The sequence below is a fragment of the Drosophila innubila genome, chromosome X (genome assembly GCF_004354385.1).
Source record: "Drosophila innubila isolate TH190305 chromosome X, UK_Dinn_1.0, whole genome shotgun sequence".
NCBI lineage: Eukaryota > Metazoa > Arthropoda > Insecta > Diptera > Drosophilidae > Drosophila > Drosophila innubila.
Genome location: NC_047626.1, coordinates 11821318 through 11841274, shown reverse-complemented (window position 1 = coordinate 11841274; position 19957 = coordinate 11821318). Strand labels below are relative to the sequence as shown.

The window sequence follows — 19957 nt, the reverse complement described above, 5'->3', positions numbered from 1 at the left end:
CAATCCACAATCCACAATCCACATCTCCACACACACCCACCCAGCCCCTCCCCTTCCCCCATTCCACCACTCCCCCCACCACCATGTGATATGCCTGGCATTCGACTCGCTTTGTTTCTGTTGTACGAGTTGAGCAACGGCATTAGCCTTGTAGATGTTGTTAATATATCTTTAATCATTTTTTTTTAATCATCTTAAATAGTTTATTAAATTTACAACTATGTTGAAAACCAAAAAAAACAAAAAAAAAACAAACCAAACCATCTTTTTCTTAACCTTCCCATGAACCATTCCAAGTCATTTATTATGAATATCATGCATCAAGTTCAGGGTCGAATCGTGTTCATAATTTTCTTAGCCCTTAATGATGCCAACTGCTGTGTTCCATCATCAACAGAAGCCCAATCAAGCAATTAAGCCATTTGGTATTTGGTAATTATCAATTGCATCATCATTATGATTATACCCGTATCTTCGTGATGGAAAATTTTACATATCGTATTTTCCAAATCATTGCTCAATTTTACAAATACCAAATTTAAATTGTACAACTTTTTGTAGTAACAAAAAAAATTTTGATTTATTTTTTAAATTATTTATATATTGAATTAAAATATATTCTTCACAAAATTCAATATTAAAAGTTTTGGGACATGAATATGCTTTCGTCAATAGACTTTTACCTCGTGTAGGGGTATTTCTATTTGCTGAATATACTTACTAATTTAAACTGTGGAACTAAGCAACTAATTTTTAAAATCTTTTTGCTTCATTATACGATCAGCATTTTATTTATCATTTTGGTCTAATACAGAAAATTACAAATTGGAATCGTATAAAAATGGAGTTTCCTAAAAATCAGTCATCTCATAATGTAACTTTAAGTGCTCTATAGCCCAAGGGTGACAAATGGGCTGTCAAAGCTCATACACTGAAAAACAACTTCTAAAATCAAAAAAATTACCCTTATAAAAATTTTTCTAAAAAATAAGACCATATTACAAATACTATAAATATTAATCTTAAAAATTAAGTATAAGAATAAACATCTTAAATAGTTTGAAAATTTTAAATATGTCATATTTTATTTAAGGTCAACAGTCGTCAGTCCTGTGGCGCTCTGGTTAGAGTCGTCGCTTCAGTTAAAGGCAAGCGCGGGTTCGAATCCCACTCTTTCAAAAAAAAAAAAAAAAAACAGTACTATCACTTTTTTTAAATGACCATAGCAGAATTATACATATATATGAAAGAATTCGGCATCGGAGATTTCATAACATTTTATAACAACAATTAAAGAGTTATAATTTCAAAAATCTTCTTTATTTTTTTAACTGTTGACTTAAATTTTAAGAACATTTATTCATTTAATAAGACCTTGGTGCTATTAGAAATGTTCTCAAAACCAAGATGTGCTTTCTTACTTTAAAAATTTTATGTTGTTGGCGCATTTTTTACTGAAAGTAATACAAAATAAAACAGTGGATTTCAAATAAATATAACGCATTAAATTGAAGTCCGAGGCTGACTTGAAATGATAATGATATACGCCACACGTAATAATAATGGCAATTCGTTAAGAGGGTCGGAGGCTCTGCTTTAAATAAGATACCCATTAATATTTTGGCGTGTAGTGAAAGGCGTCGCATCGCATCGCATAACCCCCAGCAAAATGGAGCAAGATAATTTATTTATTACGTCTATTATGTATGCTAGACTCATCTCCAACAAGAGATGCTTTTGTTTTCATTTGCTTTTGGCCCATTTTCCTTTTTTTTATTAGTTTCGTGCATATTAAGTTAATTTAATAAGCCATTAGATTTCACACACATCAGAGTGCGTTCATATGTGAAAGCAGTGTTGTAAAACGTCTCTTTGTTGAATTACTTTTTATAATAAGAAAACTAAATTACTAATTTCAACTATAATTTGAAGACTAGTATAATGTCTAAATACACAACTATCACAGTTTTAAATATAAAATAATAAGTAAAAACGATTAAATTTTAGCAAATAATCAAACCGCATATTTACTCATTTGACTGCAGTGCTGTAAAATGTCATTAGTTTAGTTAGAAAGGTTTTATTTGTAGTCCGATACATATATTTATACTTTTATCGCATAATATGTACATTAAAACGAACTGAATGACTTTATTTGTAATCTCTTTTTATCGTTATTTGTTCATCCTACAAATTTCACAATGTTTCGTTTTCCTTTGTATGGGTGTGAGTGTGTTAACGTTATGCAAGAAATAGACAAGAAACCCGTTTTGGGGATTTCTTTAAAGTTAAGTCAATAAAACAAGCTTTAAATGAAGTTTCGTTCACCAAAAAGCGAACCTTCATCAAAATACTTTGCCTGTATTTGAAGATATTCTCGTAAATTAAATCAACTTTAAATATTATATTATAATCTTCGGCTATGGTCAGTTTATAGGTATGGTTAGGTTTAAAGTAAGATGTCGTGACTTCGATGAATTTTAAGGCTTCCGTCATGAACGAAACAAAGATGAAGCAATTAACGAAGCCGAAAGACGGGAAAATTATTACATTCAATATTTGCCATCTATCAAGTGTCGAAACGAAGGTTTCCCCACCCACAACCACTGTTCGCTTCTTCTTCTTCTTCTCTCTCTCTCTCTCTCTTTCTCTCTCTGCTCTTGGCTGCATGGTTCATCATAGCTTTTAACTGCTTTGCAAAGCAGTTAAACATTTTGTGGAGGCCAACAATTAATATGCAAGCCGAGTTGACTCCCTCAAGCATCGTTTTTGGTGTCGGAGCATAGGAATCGGAATTGAAACAATGAGATGAGAGTTATTGTATTTGGCACAGGGAACATGGTATACCCTAATATGTATATTAATGTAAGGTATTATATGTACCTCAGTGAAATAAGTATATGTGCATTAACATTATTGAAGATTATTTTATAAATAAACAAAAATAATAGATTCAACTTTTTTATTTATGTACTATTATTATTCACTAACAAAAACATCACATTTTATTTTCAATAAAATGAAGAAATTGAAAAGTATTGAATTAACAAGTTAAACTTCATATGAAATAAGTATATGCGCATAAGAGAAAAGACAAGAAAATAAATTATATACATATATAGTATATATATACACTTTTTTAAAAGGTGAATGTGGCATACACTTACCAGTTGTATTTATATACAATGATATGATTTAACATATATTATAATTTTGCAATTTCCAATACAACATGCATATAATTAAAAGCTATATTATTGTATTAAGTTTAGTGAGATTTAAATGCCATAAAAATATAAATGATATTTTATATATATCGTTATACTGCATATAATATACCCTTAACAATAAACTGCAAATCAGCTTTTTTCATCTTTTGACATTTAAATAAAAAATTTTATATAATTTAAATTGATTATACAATTTTTGATTTACCTCCAAATAATCTCTTGGTCGCACTTAATTACAATATTTCTGAAATGTTATTAAATTATTTATTGAAAACCTCACTTTTCGAATGTTTATCTAAACCTCAACTTGAACCTACTTCACAATTCTCAAAACCAACTGTTTATAAATAGAAATAAATATCAAAATAATAATATAAATATTATTAATTTATGTATATTACAATAGCTATCTTATTTACATAATTATTGGCATAATTAATGTAACATATATTCTATTTCGGTCAGGGTATCATTGAAGGTGGAGTTCGATTGGAAGTTTAAAGTGGAAAACGCGTCGCTTTTAATCATTTTGTTATGTTATCATCAAAGCTGTTGTTGTGGCTGTTGTTTTTAATGTTATTGTTGCTATTTTTGATGAATTGCATAACGAGCTAATAAAGAGCACTGCCAAATGGCTCGCAGTTACGATGGCTCTGACACTGAGCTGAATAAGTTAACGGCTCGAGGGTACAGCTGACCAAAGCGGAGCCGAAGAGCGAAGATTGAGCTGAAGACTGAGCTGTAGCTGTAGCTGAAGACTGGAGGCTATCGACCAACACCCAATGCTTAGCTTGAATGGTCTCTGGTCTCTGGTCTCTGGACTCTGGTATCTTTGCCGATGTCATAATCCGATGCGAGAGCATCGCGTGGACAAGCAATTAGTATGTCATACATTAGCATATGATTCGTGTTATGTTGAGAGAGATGAAAAGGGAAGAGAGCGACAAGGGGGAGAGAGTACACTGATCAAATAAATTTACAACATTTTTTATTTTTGTCTCAAAACTACAAATTATCATCTAAAAAATGAGTCGAGAAATAGAAATAAAAATAATAATAATAGAGTAAAAACCAACGCTGCAAACCTCCAAAACTTTGTTAAAGGTTTTGTTCGGCGGTTCGAACCATAAAGCAAGACATCGGTTCGGTTCGCGAATTGGTTTATATACCCACTGAACCCAAGGTTTGGGTTCGAACCTTGGTTCAATTTTATAAAAAAATTTTATACATTTTTTCTCAACATTTTGAACTTATAGCATATTTTTTAAGAAATCAAATTTTGCTTATAATTTAAATTTATTTGAAGGTTTAAATATGACTTATTTTTATTCGAAGTGCCAAATAATTGCGTAATATTAGAAAACCATTAAATTTATGTAATAATTTTTTTTTTCGAACCGAACCTTTTGTTTTATAAAGCGGTTCGGTTTAGGTTCGGGTTCGCAAAATAAATAATTTCAAGGGCTCGGCTTATGATCCGGTTCAGGCTGCTTAAAAGCCCGAACCGAAGCGACTCTACTATATTCGGTTCAGAACCGGTTTGCAGCCTTGTTAAAAACTATTGTTGTAAAACCATTTGATTTTTGTATTTGTATTTATTTCTTAAAAAGAAAAGAAATGAAACAACACTGCTTAAAAAAAATGTTTAAAAATTTTGATTTTGTCTGAAAAACTACGAATTTTCGTTAACAAAAACGAAAGACAAAAAATTCTTTTCAAAATCAATAGAGAATAAATCTTGATTCTTGTACTTTTTGTATTTAATTGCCCTATTTACGTAAAATAATCTATGTTACAAATGAAAGCAGTTTTTTTCAGTGTAGCTGCGGGAAAAGGGGATGGAGCAGAAGACAGAGATATGAAACAAGCTGTAGTTGTTGCAGGGCACAAAGCGCAAGACGCGACTGTAGTCAAAGTGCGGGACGCGACTGTAAACGGGGTTGTGGCTGCTTTTGTTGTTTGTACTCAAACGGTGGCTCAATCTGCGGTTTGGTGGCACATAAAAGCCACTGACGGTGCGCTGGATTGGCACAGTTGAAGTTCAGCTAACGTCGCAAACACACACGCACAGTCACACCTCCTTTGAACACACACACACCGAGTGAACCAATATGAAGGTGCGTCCTGTTATTTGTTTGGCTATTTGGCTGGAAATCTCGTAAACGGATTTAACGAATTTCCAAAACAATTTAAAAACAAATACATATATTTTTTTTTCAATTTTTTTTATGTGAAGTGCTTATTTATTTAAATGTTAAATTGTGTTAAATTGTTGTTGTTTTTTTTTTCTATTTGATAAAAAAAAAGGTATTCGTTTGTCTGCTTGCTGCATGCAGCATGGTCAACGCCGGCTTCCTTGGCGGCGGCAGCGCTCTTAGCTCCGGCGGTGGCGGTGGCGGTGGTTGGTCATCTGGCGGTGGTGGCGGCGGTGGTTGGTCCTCCGGCGGCGGCGGCTATGGCGGCGGCTATGGCGGTGGTCATGGCGGTGGCGGCGGCGGCGGCGGCATCAAGATCATTAAGGTCATCTCAGATGGCGGTGCTGGCGGCGGTGGCGGCTATGGCGGTGGTCATGGTGGTGGCTGGTCCGCTGGCGGTGGCGGCGGATATGGCGGCGGCTATGGCGGTGGTCATGGCGGCGGCTATGGCGGTGGTCATGGCGGTGGCGCCAGCAGCGTCAAGATTGTCAAGGTCATCTCTGACGCTGGCGCTGGCGGCGGCGGCTATGGCGGCGGCTATGGCGGCAGCTATGGCGGCGGCTATGGCGGTGGCAACTCTGGCTGGTCCGCTGGCGGCGGTCATGGTGGCGGCTACGGCGGTGGCTACAGTGGTGCCAGCTCTGGCAGCGTGCAAATCGTCAAGGTCATTTCTGATGCCGGCAGCAGCGGTGGCAGCTACGGTGGTGGCTACGGCGGTGGCCACAGCAGCGGTGGCTGGGCACCTCAGGGTGGTTGGGCCCAAAGCGGTGGCTGGTAATAACCGAAAAAGCCACCATTCTTGTTTACCGTTGTGATAACCCAAATTGAACTCTGTCACCTTTTTTTTCGCCCTTTTTTTTTGTTTTTTGTTTAACTCTTAAATTGTAAATACTCAGAAAAACAAAAAAAATAATAATAATAATAACAAAAATGATTAAATAAATGTCATACCGAAAACATGTGAAATGTTGTTTTAATTTCGCATAATAAATAAATCATACGACCCGTGTTCGTTAGGCGCCTTCAGGTGTTTCAGTGTTAACAGCAAGAATTCCCAAGACCCGCTGGCCAAATTCATTTGCACTGTTCAACATGCTGTGACATGGCCAGTGCTGCCAGACTTTTACATAAGCTAAATATGCTAGACTTAAAAAAAAAAACCACATATTTTCAAGGCTGCAAACCTTCAAAATTTTGTTAAAGGTTCGTTTCGACGGTTCGAACCATAGAGCAAGACATCGGTTCGGTTAGTGAATTGGTTTATATACCCCCTGAACCCAAGGTTTGTGCTCGAACCTTGTTTCAATTTCATGCAAAAAAATATTTGTATTGTTATACATTTTTCTCTACATTAAACTACTTCAATTTTTTTTTAAGAAAATTTATTTATTTATTTCAAACAGTTAACGAAATTGCCGTTGAAAGTCTGGCAACGCTGCATGAGTCATTCAGCTGGCAGCACCACAACATAAATAGAACAAAGTAATTTAACATGTTCTTGGGAAAACCAATTTAGAAATTGTTTAAGGAGGCAATAACTATGATGCCACTTATGTATAGTATATGTTATTCTTCTGATACAAAGCTTTGCAACAACACTCAAGAAAATACACACTAGAAAATACCCTGTAGCAAAAGCTGTATGTCGAATGAAGAGTTTAAACTTTAAAGTATCTTATACTATGAAAACTTATTAAGAAAATATCCTGTCGATATCAGAAAATATCCTTGATTCTTTCTCTCTACTTATTTTTTTCGATTTCAACGAAGAGTTTTTTATTTTAGAGTATCAGATAATTTCTTTTTTTATATCCTATCCCAATGCCAGAAATTTAATATCTTTAAATATTCGATATTAAAGGGTGTTGCGCCAGTCGTTCAATGTCAATTTGATGTATGCCAAACTGATGCTTGAGTGTGACTTTATTGCTTTTATCTTATTCATAGTGCTTATGAGCTCCGAGACTTTATAAGCTTAAATTGAGCTTTGAAAGCAAACATGCACAGACTGGCACAGACATGCATAGACGTGCTTTTGTCGTAAAACTTATTGGCGTAAATATTGTGTGTACGTTTATTGATATCAGATGCTGTTAATATAATTTATCAAGTAAAATCAAATTAAGCTTAGCGAAGGCGCAAGAAGTAAGGGTATATAGAAAAATATAAGTAAGTACTAATGGATACCCCGTAGCACTGATGAACATAATTAAGGGAATAGAAGGGAAATCCCCTTTAATAAATACTCTACACAACTAAAAGATACTCTGTAATACAACCATATGGTTTAGAAACTACAAATATTAAATTTTATTAAAATAGATTAAGCAAAAATTAAATAATTTTTCACGTTCGAATATACTGGAATGGAGAATATCTCACAAAAACGTAGGAGTTTAAATATTCATTTTTATCAACATAAGTCTTAGTCGAAATATGAATATGTTAAGAAGTTGGAAGTACGACTAAAAGTTACGCTGTAATAAACTAATATAAATACATTTTTGTAACAAACTGTGTAGAATAAGCTATATATATTTTTAAGATATAAGAAAATACAAGACTAGTAGTTATCCTAAAATAAAAGTATGCAAGCTTTGAGATTTATTAATATTGAAACATAAAATCTTATATTTATTGAAACAAATTTGCAGGTAGAAGAAAAGTAATCAGTGCAATAATCAATAATAATAAACTGTTGCATGGTCAGTATTGGAGTTTGTCAGCAATCGACTGCAGAAGTTGCAAGCAACATTTCAATTAATGTCTCGTTGCAACTGGGCAATCATCAAAGCTTCCCAACGGCAGCATTCTGTCAGCTTTGAAGCTAACAACAATAACAACAACAACAACAGCAACATCAAATACAGCTTCGATACGCAAAGTTAAATCCTGAGACTGATTGACCCGCGGTGAGACTCTCAAAACTTCAATGGCAGCCTTTGACGGAAATGGGGAGAGTGAAAGAAATGAAATGAAATGAAAGGGCAACGAGAAATCAAAATCGAAGTTGCCTTCAAGCCAAAGCTTGACATCGTGAGATGTAAATGTCAAAGTCAGAAGGTAAAGCTTCTGACTACAATCAATTTGAATGCACTTTAAGTGTTGTAAAGCGTTTGAAACCCGCTGCTAAACAATTCCCTCTCGTATTCGTAGTTAGAAAAGAAAAAAAACGCAACGAAATTTGTTGTCACAATCAATTTCACTCATAAATCTCATATATGTATTTCCTTTTTCAATTTTCATTTTTATTCACCGGGTTTTTTTAGTATTTCTCATGCTTCTGTCAAAAGTTTAGTTCGATGACTTGACAGCTGACTGTCAGCATTAGTTGGCAGGACTTGTAAAATGCATTTGCAATTGTCAACTGCCAGATGTGCACAAAGGTGGCAACCCTGCACACAACTAACATGTACAATTTTTGACATTTGTATGATAGTTGTTGTCAAACTTATAAATATGTTGAAATTAAGTCGAACTAAACTAATTTCTATTCAGAAATTCTTAATTTAACACAACTTTTATTTATATTCTGACTTATAAATTAATATTGTACATTAAAATAATAGTACAATAAAATTTCAATATTTATAAAATTGTTAGATTTTGTATAACTCATTATAACTAGTAAATTTTACAATTTTTTTTTTAATATAATCAACTCGATCAATAATTCAATATGTTATCCTTCCACTTTTTTTCAGCCATTGTTCAGTTTTAAGTACTCTTTATATGGTTCACAAAGTTTGACTTCGTGTATGGCAAACCAATTAGCCTCGACCAAACCTAAGAGTCGGATAATTTATAGCAAAACGAAAGAGACGATAAAACAAAGGTATGAAAGATGATGACGAACATAAAGAGGACAAGGAGGAGGTGGTGAAGGAGGCGAAGCTAATTAACGCAAGCTGTAGCATACTTTTAGGTGTGACTGTGGAAAAGAGGTGAGGTGGTCTGAAGCACAACAGCTGCGTGCAAAAATGTATTACGTATACGTAACGTGTGCAAATATTACGCATACGTATGCATAGGAGTGCGTATGCAAATGTATGTGAACAATCAACGGGTGTTTGTCTCATTGTTGTTGTTGTTGTTGTTGTTTTTCGGTTTGCTGTTGTTATTGCAATGGGTCTAGTTTTAGCAAAAATAACTCACTTTTGATTTGTATAGAGTCGAACGTAAACAAACAACAGATGTCTCGCTGTTTCTCTGTTTCTCTGCTTCCCTGTCCCGATGTCGAGATGTCAGAGCCCCAGATAATAACGTAATATGCAATATGAAACCTGGAATGCAATATACCAACCGTATGCCGTATACTTCATTGTCTGCCATTGTTTAATGTGCAACCTTTGACTATAAATATCGCTCAGCTGGCGGTGTCGCACAGTGGCAATAACATCCAGGCCCACATTCAGTCCTAAATCTAACTACAGCCTCTTGCCAATGTTGCTCCTGCTTTTTGTGCTCATTCCTTGCGCTGTGGCACAAAACTACTGCGATCCAGCTCTGTGTCCGGGCGGACTGCGTCATGTGGTCTGCGGCAATAGCGGCGTAAGTAAGACCAGAATTTAGATCTGCACTCACTATGGATAACTCAAACTGAACTAAGCTTGCGATAGAATTCGAATAAAAAATTTCCAAACATTTGAAAGTTACATTTTTTTACCGAATTTCAAGAATTTTCATAATTTTAAAGTTTAAATCTCTTCAGTTCTAGAAGTCTGATGTTAAAGATATACGGGCCTATTTCGGTTTTCACTTCCCATTTTATAGATTTTCATAAAATGTATTTTTTCACGTTGCATTTAAGCTGAGCATTAAAAAATTATTCTTTTTCACTGTACAGACTTAAATTCACCAACTCAAAGTAAATTCAATACTCCAAATGTTTTCGAAATTTAATAAGAATAGGCTAAAGATTTTAATTTTCGCTAAATCCTGATAGACAAATTAGATAGATAGACAAATTAAGCATCGAATCAGTTTGTTTTTTTATAATTAAATAGATGACTAGTATTTCCGATTTAATTTTTCATTATTTCATCATTACAATTAATTTCAAAAATGGGTTATTTTACTAAAACAAAAATATCCCAATTCCTAGAATTTTTTTTCTAATTTGATTGGATGTAAAGTAAAAAATATTTAATATTTAATTAAGTAGCTGAAATTATATTGAATGTTTATATAGAAATGGTAAAGATAGTCAAGATATTATAAATGAAAAATAATTATGTATGAAACATTCAGTATTTTAATTTTTTGTATAATCATATACTTTTTTTATAAAGAACGCAAGCGATTGGAATAAAAACAAGAGTATCTTTAGTGATTGAGTGATTTTCAATTTTGTATTTATGCATGTACATATGCACATACTTTGAATATTTTGCAATTTGTACTATTTTAAAATATTAATTAATACTGTTTGATTCGTTTGCTCTGATTCGATTGAGCGACTGCAAAGTTGTGTGAAGCAATTTAATTTTGTTTGTAAATATATTTATTTATTTACATTTCATTTTCAATATTTTGTTTATTTATTTACTTATAATTTCCATTCTGATTTTGATCTAAATAATATGCAGCGTTTTGTCAGTGGTTGCAGTGGGGAATTTGTGCCGATTGATGGCCATATACCGCTGATACTGCAGCTGCACAATGAGAAGCGCAATCTTGTGGCTGGCGGCGGTTTGACCGGGTTTCCCAGTGCTCTACATATGGCCACAATGACCTGGGACTCGACACTGGCACAGTTGGCGGCCTACAACACACTGCAATGTCGGATGGCCCATGATGAATGCCGGAATACGCAGACCTATCGCTATTCCGGGCAGAATCTGAGCGTACTCTACACCCGTAGTGGGGATATATCCGAATATCTGCGTCAGCGTATTCAGGGATGGTTCGATGAATATCGCTATGCGACTAGTGCCGATATGGAGGTTTATAGGCCACGAGGAGGACCGTAAGATAAAATATATATATAATATAAATCTATCGATAAAGATAAATTATTCCGATTACTTTGCCATCCACAGCGCAATCGGACACTTTACCACCATGATGAATGAGCGTAATAATCGCATAGGTTGCGCTATCACCCGATACACGGACTCGGGAGGAGTGAGTGCCACACTCCTGGCCTGCAACTATGCGGTGACAAATGTCCAGAATAATCCCATCTATAGGGCTGGTTCACCTGCCTCCGAGTGCATCAGAGGTCGCAATCCAAATTATTCCAATTTGTGTGCGGATAATGAAGTCTACAGTTATAATACCTGGGCCGGTTAAATCATTAGTGATATATTTCAGTTTTAAACTCGATTTCCCCTGCATGAAAAGTTCCCATTAAAATAAACCATTATTATATTTAACACCTATGCCTGTCCCAAATTGGGGGAAAAGCTTATGCTGAACTTTTATAATCCTACCAGCTTTTATTTCGGTATATCTTAATATCCCAACTGGTAAATTTTATATCGTAAAACTCAAGCTCTCCAAATTATCCGCAGCTGACTCGCTTTAAACTTTGCTATAAATAGAATTTAGCTATAAACTATTGAGGGAATTTACAATTTTCCCAGGTTTGCCTTTACTTAAGGCTATAAAAATCAATTAAATTTTGATGGTTGCTGTCTTGGCTAGTCATTTATTTTGTCTTTTCTAGCAAATTTGGTTTGTTTCCAAGCTAAACAAAGGATGTTCTGTTATGGTTATATCAAGTATGTGAACCAGTTTAATGGTTCGAACATTAATAACAAATTTAAATTCCTCTTGAATTTCCTTTTTTTTTCATTAACAAAAATTAACTATTTTTTTTGATATCAGAAGATGGTAGCTAAATATTATTTATCATAAAGTATAATAATATAAAATTTAGTATTAAAATTTAATGGTGTATGTCATGCGATGATCCCTTTGACTTAACTATACGAATTATGATGGGTATATCCTCGATTTTGGTAGGATTTGTCATTGAATGTGTGAATTGCTCAACACAGTCTTCCTTGAACTGCGCCCATTTGCGGGTCTTGATAAAGTCTTGGAAGAGTGTCTCTCGTGAGGGTATACAACGGTCCAAGTAGAAACGCATTCGCTGCCAAATATGTCCAGGATTTTGGTCATCCTCCATAAGCCAATATCGTGGAATTAACAAACACTGCACTGTCGTTCGAGCCATGACAACACGATGATCGCACTTCTCGCCAACCCCGAAAAGGCCACCGAAGCACATGGAGCCAACGTCGATAAAGTGTGTGGCATAGTTTGCATCATCCTGAAGTTGTAAAGAAAAATTTATTATTTATTAAAATGGCAAATAAAAAGAATCGTCTTGTCGATTAATCGACAAATAATATATCAAGTTGGAATTATCGGGATTATCCTAAACTCTTATTTTTTTGATGAAGTGCCAAGGAAAAAGTATGAATAAAGTGTGGACACTGATGGAAAAAATTGTATTTCCAATTTTGATGCAGAATCAAATAAGAGGCCAAATTGTGATATAATTGACATTCCGCAAGAAAATCGGATAGTATTTAACAAAGTTATGACCGTTTTAAGTTTTTGAAAAATTGTCAATTGTATTGAAAAAAGGGACAGTGATGGAAAAATATTTTAATTTTGATACAGAATCAAAAAATAACATAATAATTATAAAAAAAGTGTTCCGCAAAACAATCGGTTCAGTTTTGACAAAGTTTCAACGGTCTGAAGTTTTGAGAAACGATCAATGGGAAAGTATGGCGAAAATGGACAGTGACCAAAAGCAGGGCAAAAATCGACAATGAGTGCAAAAAAAAATTTATTTTCCAGTTCTGAAAGTTCCGAAAGCGGGGAAAAATAGACAGTGTGGGCAAAAAAAATATATTTTAAAATTTTGATGCAGAATCAAATTAGAGGTCAAAAGAAGATAAAAATGACATTCCGGAAGGAAATCGGTTCAGTTTTAACAAAGTTATGTCTGTTTGAAGTTTTGAAAAAGTGTCAACGGGGAAGTATGAAGAAAAAAAAAATTGTTTTCCAATTTCGACGCAAAATCAAATTCCACAAGGAATTTGTTTCAGAATTGACAAAGCTTGACAGTTTGAAGTCTTTGAAAAAGTATTAAGGGAATAGTATGAAAAAATTGACTTTTTCGATAGTTTCGCTGTCATATTGATAACAAAATGAGCTTACCAGCTGCTTACTCGATGACTTTATCGTTGATGTGACACTGCTGGGAGTCGAAGAAGCTGTAAATATTTCCGATTCTTCCGATTCAACTTCTAAAGTTTTAAATTGACTGGATTTGCTTGACAATTTGCGAGGCATCGAAATGTTTTCTCTATCGTTGTTTTGACTAGTCTGACTGATTTGACTAATTTTACTTCCTCTACTTGATCGACGTTGTAGGGTATTACGTTCTCTTAGATCACGCATAGAGGCGAAATCATCATCATCAGATAGACTTTCATCATAATCTTCAAATAGTTGGAATTTCTCGATACTCTTTTCGTCTCTAACAACTTTTATAATCGATTTCATCATCGATCGACGATTACGATAATGCATTGGCTGCGTTTCTTCAACTTCAGGTTTGGGTTTCTGATTCAGAAACTTGCAATGTGCTTCGATTTTAGCAAATTCCGCCTTGCGTTTCTGCATGAAAAATGAATATTAGATAATTGAAAAAAAATAATTAAAAATTTTGATAATATTTCAAATGAATTTTCGCACCGCTTTCTTTTTATTGTGTCCCATTTCATCCAGTGATGAGCTTGAACGCAATAATTCTCGAACATCGAATGGTTCCGGTTTACCATCATCTTCATCATTATCACTGTCGGACTGAATAACTTGGGGTAGTTCATACTGTACTTCACCCTTCACAAAGCTCAGCTATAAGAAGTGGAATTAAATCTACAATTGCTTTTCTCCAACTTCTAGATTCAAATAACTTGCCTTCATATGAAGACATTGCAGAAGAACGCATTCACCGCTCAATACAAAATGTGCATGAAGAATGCTGTCCTTTTCCTCCGGATAGATTGTATCTAATGGATCGTACTGTCGAATAAGTCCAAACTTACAGGCACTTACAATCTGCAGAAAAATAATTAACGCCCATAAGTAATCTTAGATATTCATATTCATGCCTGCGATTCATTCATGAATTTCAAATAGCTCAATGATGCAATTGCTTTCTTTTTCTCAATCCAAACTTTCTTAACGTGTGGCATTAGAATTGTCCTGAAATCGATATCATCCAGTACCAGAATCTCACAATTAGCTACGAGATAATAATTATTGCATGAATAGTTGGGAATATATTTTTGTTTATACTTTGTGCCTTATATGTATTCATTCTTAAATCATCCTCCAAGAGTTCAACCTCACCGATCCAATCACCTGGTCCACAGAAGGCTTCAGGCTTCGATTCATATTTTCGTGTAACCTGCGATAAGCAAAAGAAATGAATATATTATAAGCAAAAGTGAATGACTAGCTGATACTCTGTAAAAATGAAGAAAAATGCAGTAATATTAAAAAAGAATTATCTTAAAATTCCAAATTTAAATAAGTATTTTATTTTGGAAGAGCGCATGGCTAACCTTATTCAATATCTTCCTGGACATTTCGATTTCACCGCTAACTACAAAATAAACGCAGGTAGGAACATCTCCCTCCTTCATAAGGACACGACCCGCACCAAGCTGCAAAAAATGAAGATGCGGCACCAAACGAGCCCGAATTTTCTAGGGAATACACATGTACACGTCTTTTATACATATATTCTAAATAAAAGAATAATCACTTACCGGTGGAACTTGTGTAAAACAGCCAAGACCTGCAACGATTATACAAAGTTTCTTTCTCTCTTCAATGGTGCGACTGTTGTGCGATGAAGCTAACAATCCTTTTTGCTATGGATCCTTAAATTATATGGAAAACTGAAAATTATAATAACTTGTGCGACTTACAGCCATGGTCAAAATGCCAGTCTTGTGTTTCTTTCGCACCAACATTGCCACATTTTTCTTAACATTTAATGTAATACCACCCTCTTCCACTTCGTTTATCCATAAATTGTTGGCCAAGCCCACGCGAACTAATCTCTTAAAGCGCAACTTGGCATTCTTCTTACGCAGGATCTCATCTCCTTCCTTATTGCGCTTGGACATTGTCTATAAAACTAAAATACCCTCAAGTATTCAACTTTTCGTTTCGTTTAATTGTGTGGCTTTTTTTTGTTGTTTGTTTGTATGAAAAAGGGATTGTCAGAAGAATTCCATGTTTGAATTAAAAATAGAATACATGTCTACTAAGTTAAATGTTTTTTTTTTTAGTCTTAAATACTTTAGATCACTTGAATATAAGAAATTAAATGATTATGGCATTTTAGGGCAAAGATTGTACGGGAAGAATCTGCTGAATTATATCAATTCTTAAGCTACTACAACTTTCTGATTCAGTTGATTAAATATGAAGAATTACAGGTAGTAGCTTGGGACAGGAAGAAGCTGAAACAATGGTGTAATCAAGGCAAGATAATATATTCAATTATAGTTTGTCCAATATAATTGTCGTGTACTTTTTACTCTAGCACAAAACTCACTCAGAGATAAAACTCAAAAGTTGTACCCCTCAAATGCCAACTCAACTCACCACTCTGCGCTGCACAAAAGTCGAACGCAAGCTTTTGGGACATTGCCAGCAAAGCAGCTGTGGTGAGTATGCAGACTGAGTGAGTGAGCGTCGTGGTGAGTGTGCAGCCGAAGGGAGCGTGAGTGAGAGCGAGTGAAAGAGACTGAGAGAGCGCTTGCACTCAAGCCTAGGCAAGCTGTTGAGCTGTTCATTTGGATGCTTAGCGATGTCTCTGTAATTTTGCCAACGACAGTTCATTACGGTTTTCGTTTTCAAGGATAAGCGATGCCCACGTCCTGGCAGCTCGCAAAACTCAAAGCTCCGACTCAAAAATACAATTGTCGTGATTTCTACTGTAGTTTTTTTGGGTTTCGTTTCGTTTTTTTTTCATTTTTGTGGTAGTGTGTGTGTTTCGGAATTGTGATTGTGGTCGACTTGTGTCGTTGTCAAGTGCTTAGTTAGAGCAAACAACACGCTGCCGGAATGCGGTCCACATTCTACGACAAACAACAGAAACTTGCACAAAACTAAGAATCAATTAAAAAATATAAATAAAAATCAAAAAACATAAAATAAAAACATAAATTAAAGTTGCGCGCGCTAAAAATAATTTTTTGAAATTTATTTTCAAGTGTTGTAATTTTTGTTTTTTTTTTTGCCAAGCAAACAAGTGCGAATTATGATAATGATGGTGATTTTGAAATGTTTTCAACACGAGGATAAAGCTTAACTCAATTGCAAAACTATCTAACCAAACTAATCGCATTAGCGCATTTTTGGAATATGTTCACAACACGCTCAATTTAACGAGGTGAGTGATAAATATATAAAAAAAATAAATAAAATAGAATAAATAAACAAAACTAATAAAAGTCAAAATTGAATGAAATCAAATCAAATCTAAAAAAGCATGGGAAAAGAGAAAGACAAATAGCATTTTCCAGTTGTGAGTTTATCCACTTGAAACTGCATCCTTTTTAGGGTTCCGGTTCCGTTGTTTTGTGAATCACACATTTCCTTGGCTTAAGGCATTAGATATTTTTAAAGCATTTCTTTAACCGGATATTTTAGCTTGCATTGTAATCCTGCCCAGCTTTCATACGTTGTTAAATATGTAGATTTTTCAATAAGTCCTTTCTAACAGGATGCAATTTATGGCAAGTCACACATAAATCCATCGATTTGAGCATATAAATCAAATGCTTGGCTTTGATTTAGCACACCTCCTACCCTTTTCCTCTTCCTTTGCCACCTTTTTTGCCGCATTTCTTCCCCACATTTTTCACATGTTCATGATATTTGGTTGTGAGTTAAATTAAGTGTGAAATTAACTGTAGTTGTGTTATCGCATCAAGTCGACAAGTTGGCAGGCTGCTTTTCAAAAACTGGCCACGCTCTTTAATATACTGTAATTGGGCAGGGTTGCCATATGAGCACAGGTATTATTAGCTGTCAGCTTTGTTATTTATTAGACAGGTAGTTAAACTAATTTTCATGTTTTCTTTTAAACTTCTACATGAACAAATAATTTCTTTAACAAATAGTTGTCATGACCAAGTAAAATATGTCAATTTTAACAACAAGTTAAAGTGAATGCCAATGTTAACATGAAGAATTAAAGTAAGGAAAGTATGACTTATTTATATTCTTGACTTTACTCAGTTTTTTAAGTTCTCAGCATCACAAATGGAAACAGATTTTAAGCAGAAGTTAAAGAATATGTCAACATTGAACTTATGTTAAGGCAGAGGAATAATCATTAAATTATTCAGTAAATTAAAATATATATTCGAGCCCATTTCTTTCCAATTGAAACATACTAAAAGCCTCTTGTAAGCAAGAAATCTTTCAACAAACGCACTCTCTGAAATGTATAATTAATTGCACTTTGTGTAAATGAAAACTGTTAAATTAATAATATTGATTTTAGTTTAGCCAATATATATCTCAACTTGACCCAAGGATACTTGAGTTGAATAGAAAAGAAGCAACTAGAAAGTCGATAAGTGCAACATTCAAGAGCAGTTAAAGTTACCTTTTCTAAATATGTCCACTTCTATTTGTATTTTTATCGTTTGTTTTTATTTCTCTCAAATATTTGATCTTAATTGCCCATTACCCTCGGAACACATTCCCCTTGCCAATGAAATTACACAGCTTTTGCAAACTTTAATTTGTTTTAACTTTTCAACAAATGTTTTTACCTTGACTCATCCAACAACTTGCAAGAACTATTTTATTTCAAAGTGTCACGACTTGTTGGATAACCTGTACTCGTAATCAGTTCTAAATTACTTTGACTTCTCATTGTCGTAGATAATAAGAGATGAGAGAAATTCTTTGCTGAACATTGGTTAAACAGGTATTAATCTGTTGGTAATGAGAATTGAGAAATGTGACAATTTTGGACCTGGATAGACGATAAAGATATAAAGTTAGTCAAGTGATTTTTGTAAAAATTTAAAAATTTATATATATATATATTTTTTTAACATATTATTCCTTTTTTTTAACGTGTTCGAAAAACCATAAGTGACTATATAAACACAAATAATGTTTATAAAATATGAAAGATTGAATAGGTTTTATTTTGAAAAAAAAATATCGAGAACATACAATTCTTAGATTAAGAAATAACATTTTGATCAGGACCAAGCTCTTATTTTAAGAATAAATGTTCTTAAAATCACAAAGTTAAAAAGTAAAAAATTATTTTTTAATTTTGTTTTAATTTTTTAATTTGTGTTGGTAATTTTATAAATGTTATTTTAATCTGTTACGACGTCCTTACAACTTAAGATTTTTATTCTTGTATTAAGAACTTTGATTTTTTAGATTAATATTCTTAGTATTAGTATACGGTCTTAAAATGTTCTTATATTAAGAACAAAATATTTAAGTTGAATTTTCTTGATTCTAGAAGTTGGTCTTATTTTTTAGTGTAGTATAATATATCGACCCTTAAGAATTGAAAACAAAGCATAGCAAGTAAACTGTAGATAGAACTTTTGAAAATAAAACTTTTGAACAATTTCTTAAGAGAAATCGTTCATAGATGGAAGGTCAGCCCCAACACCAACCTCCCCTCTCCCCTTGTGTTTCATTTAGCTAAGACAGAGATTATCAAATTCCTTGAATTACAAAAGAGAGAATTCCGGAAAATGCAAACACAAAGACATGATAAGTACGCCGTACTTACATGAGGATATACGTGCATGTATGTGAAGCAATTACATATTAGTCGAGGACCAAAAAAGCAGCAAGGAAAAAGGGCAAATGAAAAAGGAAAAAGGGTGTCGGAAAAGTTAGCTAAAGTCCGTTGGCAAAGTCATAATCCGACAATGTCAAGCGGTTGTGTCGGCGTCCTGAAGAAGTTTCTAATCTGACTCATACGCAGAGTAGAAGAATTTGATGTAATGAGCACAGCATGCGTTGTAGCTGGAGAAGAAGGTAGTAGCTAAGGGATGAGGTTGGGTCACATAGTCCCCGAAAAAAAAAATGTGTACAAGACTTACTCGTAATGCGTAGAAAACAAAACAAAGCACGTTTTGCACTCAATGGGGCACAGCAGGTGCTGCACTAACCTAACCCCCATGTGCCACAAGGGGGTTGGGGAAAGGAGTGGGGACGACGGGAAGAAAAAATGAAAGGACGATGGGAGGAATAGGGAAAGTCAGATCCCCAAAATCCACGGGGTTAGACGCAGCGTTAAGCGTTAAGAGCTAGTTAGTCAAAGTCAGGTAAAGTAGAAGAACAACAAGAACAAGAACAAGAACAAGCGTAAGCACAAGAAGAAGCATAAGTAAAAGTATAAGAAGAAGAAGAAGAACAAGGGAATAAAGAACAAGCAAAATGACGATGATGATGATGATTATGATGAGTGGAAAGGGAACCAAGGGAAGG

The 19957-nt window shown here is 34.3% G+C and overlaps 3 protein-coding genes across 3 annotated transcripts; 2 read left to right on the top strand and 1 right to left on the bottom strand.

The window, feature by feature from the left end:
* Nucleotides 1-5271: 5271 nt before the first annotated feature.
* LOC117792498 (acanthoscurrin-2-like) lies at nucleotides 5272-6291 on the top strand. Its single transcript, XM_034632671.1, has 2 exons — nucleotides 5272-5347; nucleotides 5538-6291. The coding sequence occupies exons 1-2, from the start codon at nucleotides 5342-5344 to the stop codon at nucleotides 6201-6203; spliced, it is 672 nt and encodes a 223-aa protein (XP_034488562.1). The 5' UTR covers nucleotides 5272-5341; the 3' UTR covers nucleotides 6204-6291.
* Nucleotides 6292-9838: 3547 nt separating this feature from the next.
* On the top strand, nucleotides 9839-11802 carry LOC117791978 (antigen 5 like allergen Cul n 1). Its single transcript, XM_034631929.1, has 3 exons — nucleotides 9839-9976; nucleotides 11014-11393; nucleotides 11467-11802. Exons 1-3 carry the CDS (start codon nucleotides 9869-9871, stop codon nucleotides 11717-11719), a joined length of 741 nt encoding a protein of 246 aa, XP_034487820.1. The 5' UTR covers nucleotides 9839-9868; the 3' UTR covers nucleotides 11720-11802.
* A 466-nt stretch (nucleotides 11803-12268) lies between these two features.
* On the bottom strand, nucleotides 12269-15642 carry LOC117789947. The gene is made up of 9 exons (XM_034629163.1): nucleotides 15391-15642; nucleotides 15229-15333; nucleotides 15022-15165; nucleotides 14753-14864; nucleotides 14566-14699; nucleotides 14372-14512; nucleotides 14147-14308; nucleotides 13607-14068; nucleotides 12269-12704 (listed from the first exon to the last, which is right to left on the bottom strand). Exons 1-9 carry the CDS (start codon nucleotides 15589-15591, stop codon nucleotides 12318-12320), a joined length of 1848 nt encoding a protein of 615 aa, XP_034485054.1. The 5' UTR covers nucleotides 15592-15642; the 3' UTR covers nucleotides 12269-12317.
* Nucleotides 15643-19957: the final 4315 nt, after the last annotated feature.

What these genes read in the sequence shown, in the direction of transcription:
- LOC117791978 (XM_034631929.1), top strand. Translation starts at nt 9,869, where the DNA reads ATGTTGCTCCTGCTTTTTGTGCTCATTCCTTGCGCTGTGGCACAAAAC. An exon ending in TGGTCTGCGGCAATAGCGGC is followed by an intron (nt 9,977 to 11,013) that starts GTAAGTAAGACC and finishes AATAATATGCAG; the next exon opens with CGTTTTGTCAGTGGTTGCAG. An exon ending in TATAGGCCACGAGGAGGACC is followed by an intron (nt 11,394 to 11,466) that starts GTAAGATAAAAT and finishes TGCCATCCACAG; the next exon opens with CGCAATCGGACACTTTACCA.
- LOC117789947 (XM_034629163.1), bottom strand. Translation starts at nt 15,591, where the DNA reads ATGTCCAAGCGCAATAAGGAAGGAGATGAGATCCTGCGTAAGAAGAAT. An exon ending in GTTTTACACAAGTTCCACCG is followed by an intron (nt 15,166 to 15,228) that starts GTAAGTGATTAT and finishes TGTATTCCCTAG; the next exon opens with AAAATTCGGGCTCGTTTGGT. An exon ending in AATTCATGAATGAATCGCAG is followed by an intron (nt 14,513 to 14,565) that starts GCATGAATATGA and finishes ATTTTTCTGCAG; the next exon opens with ATTGTAAGTGCCTGTAAGTT.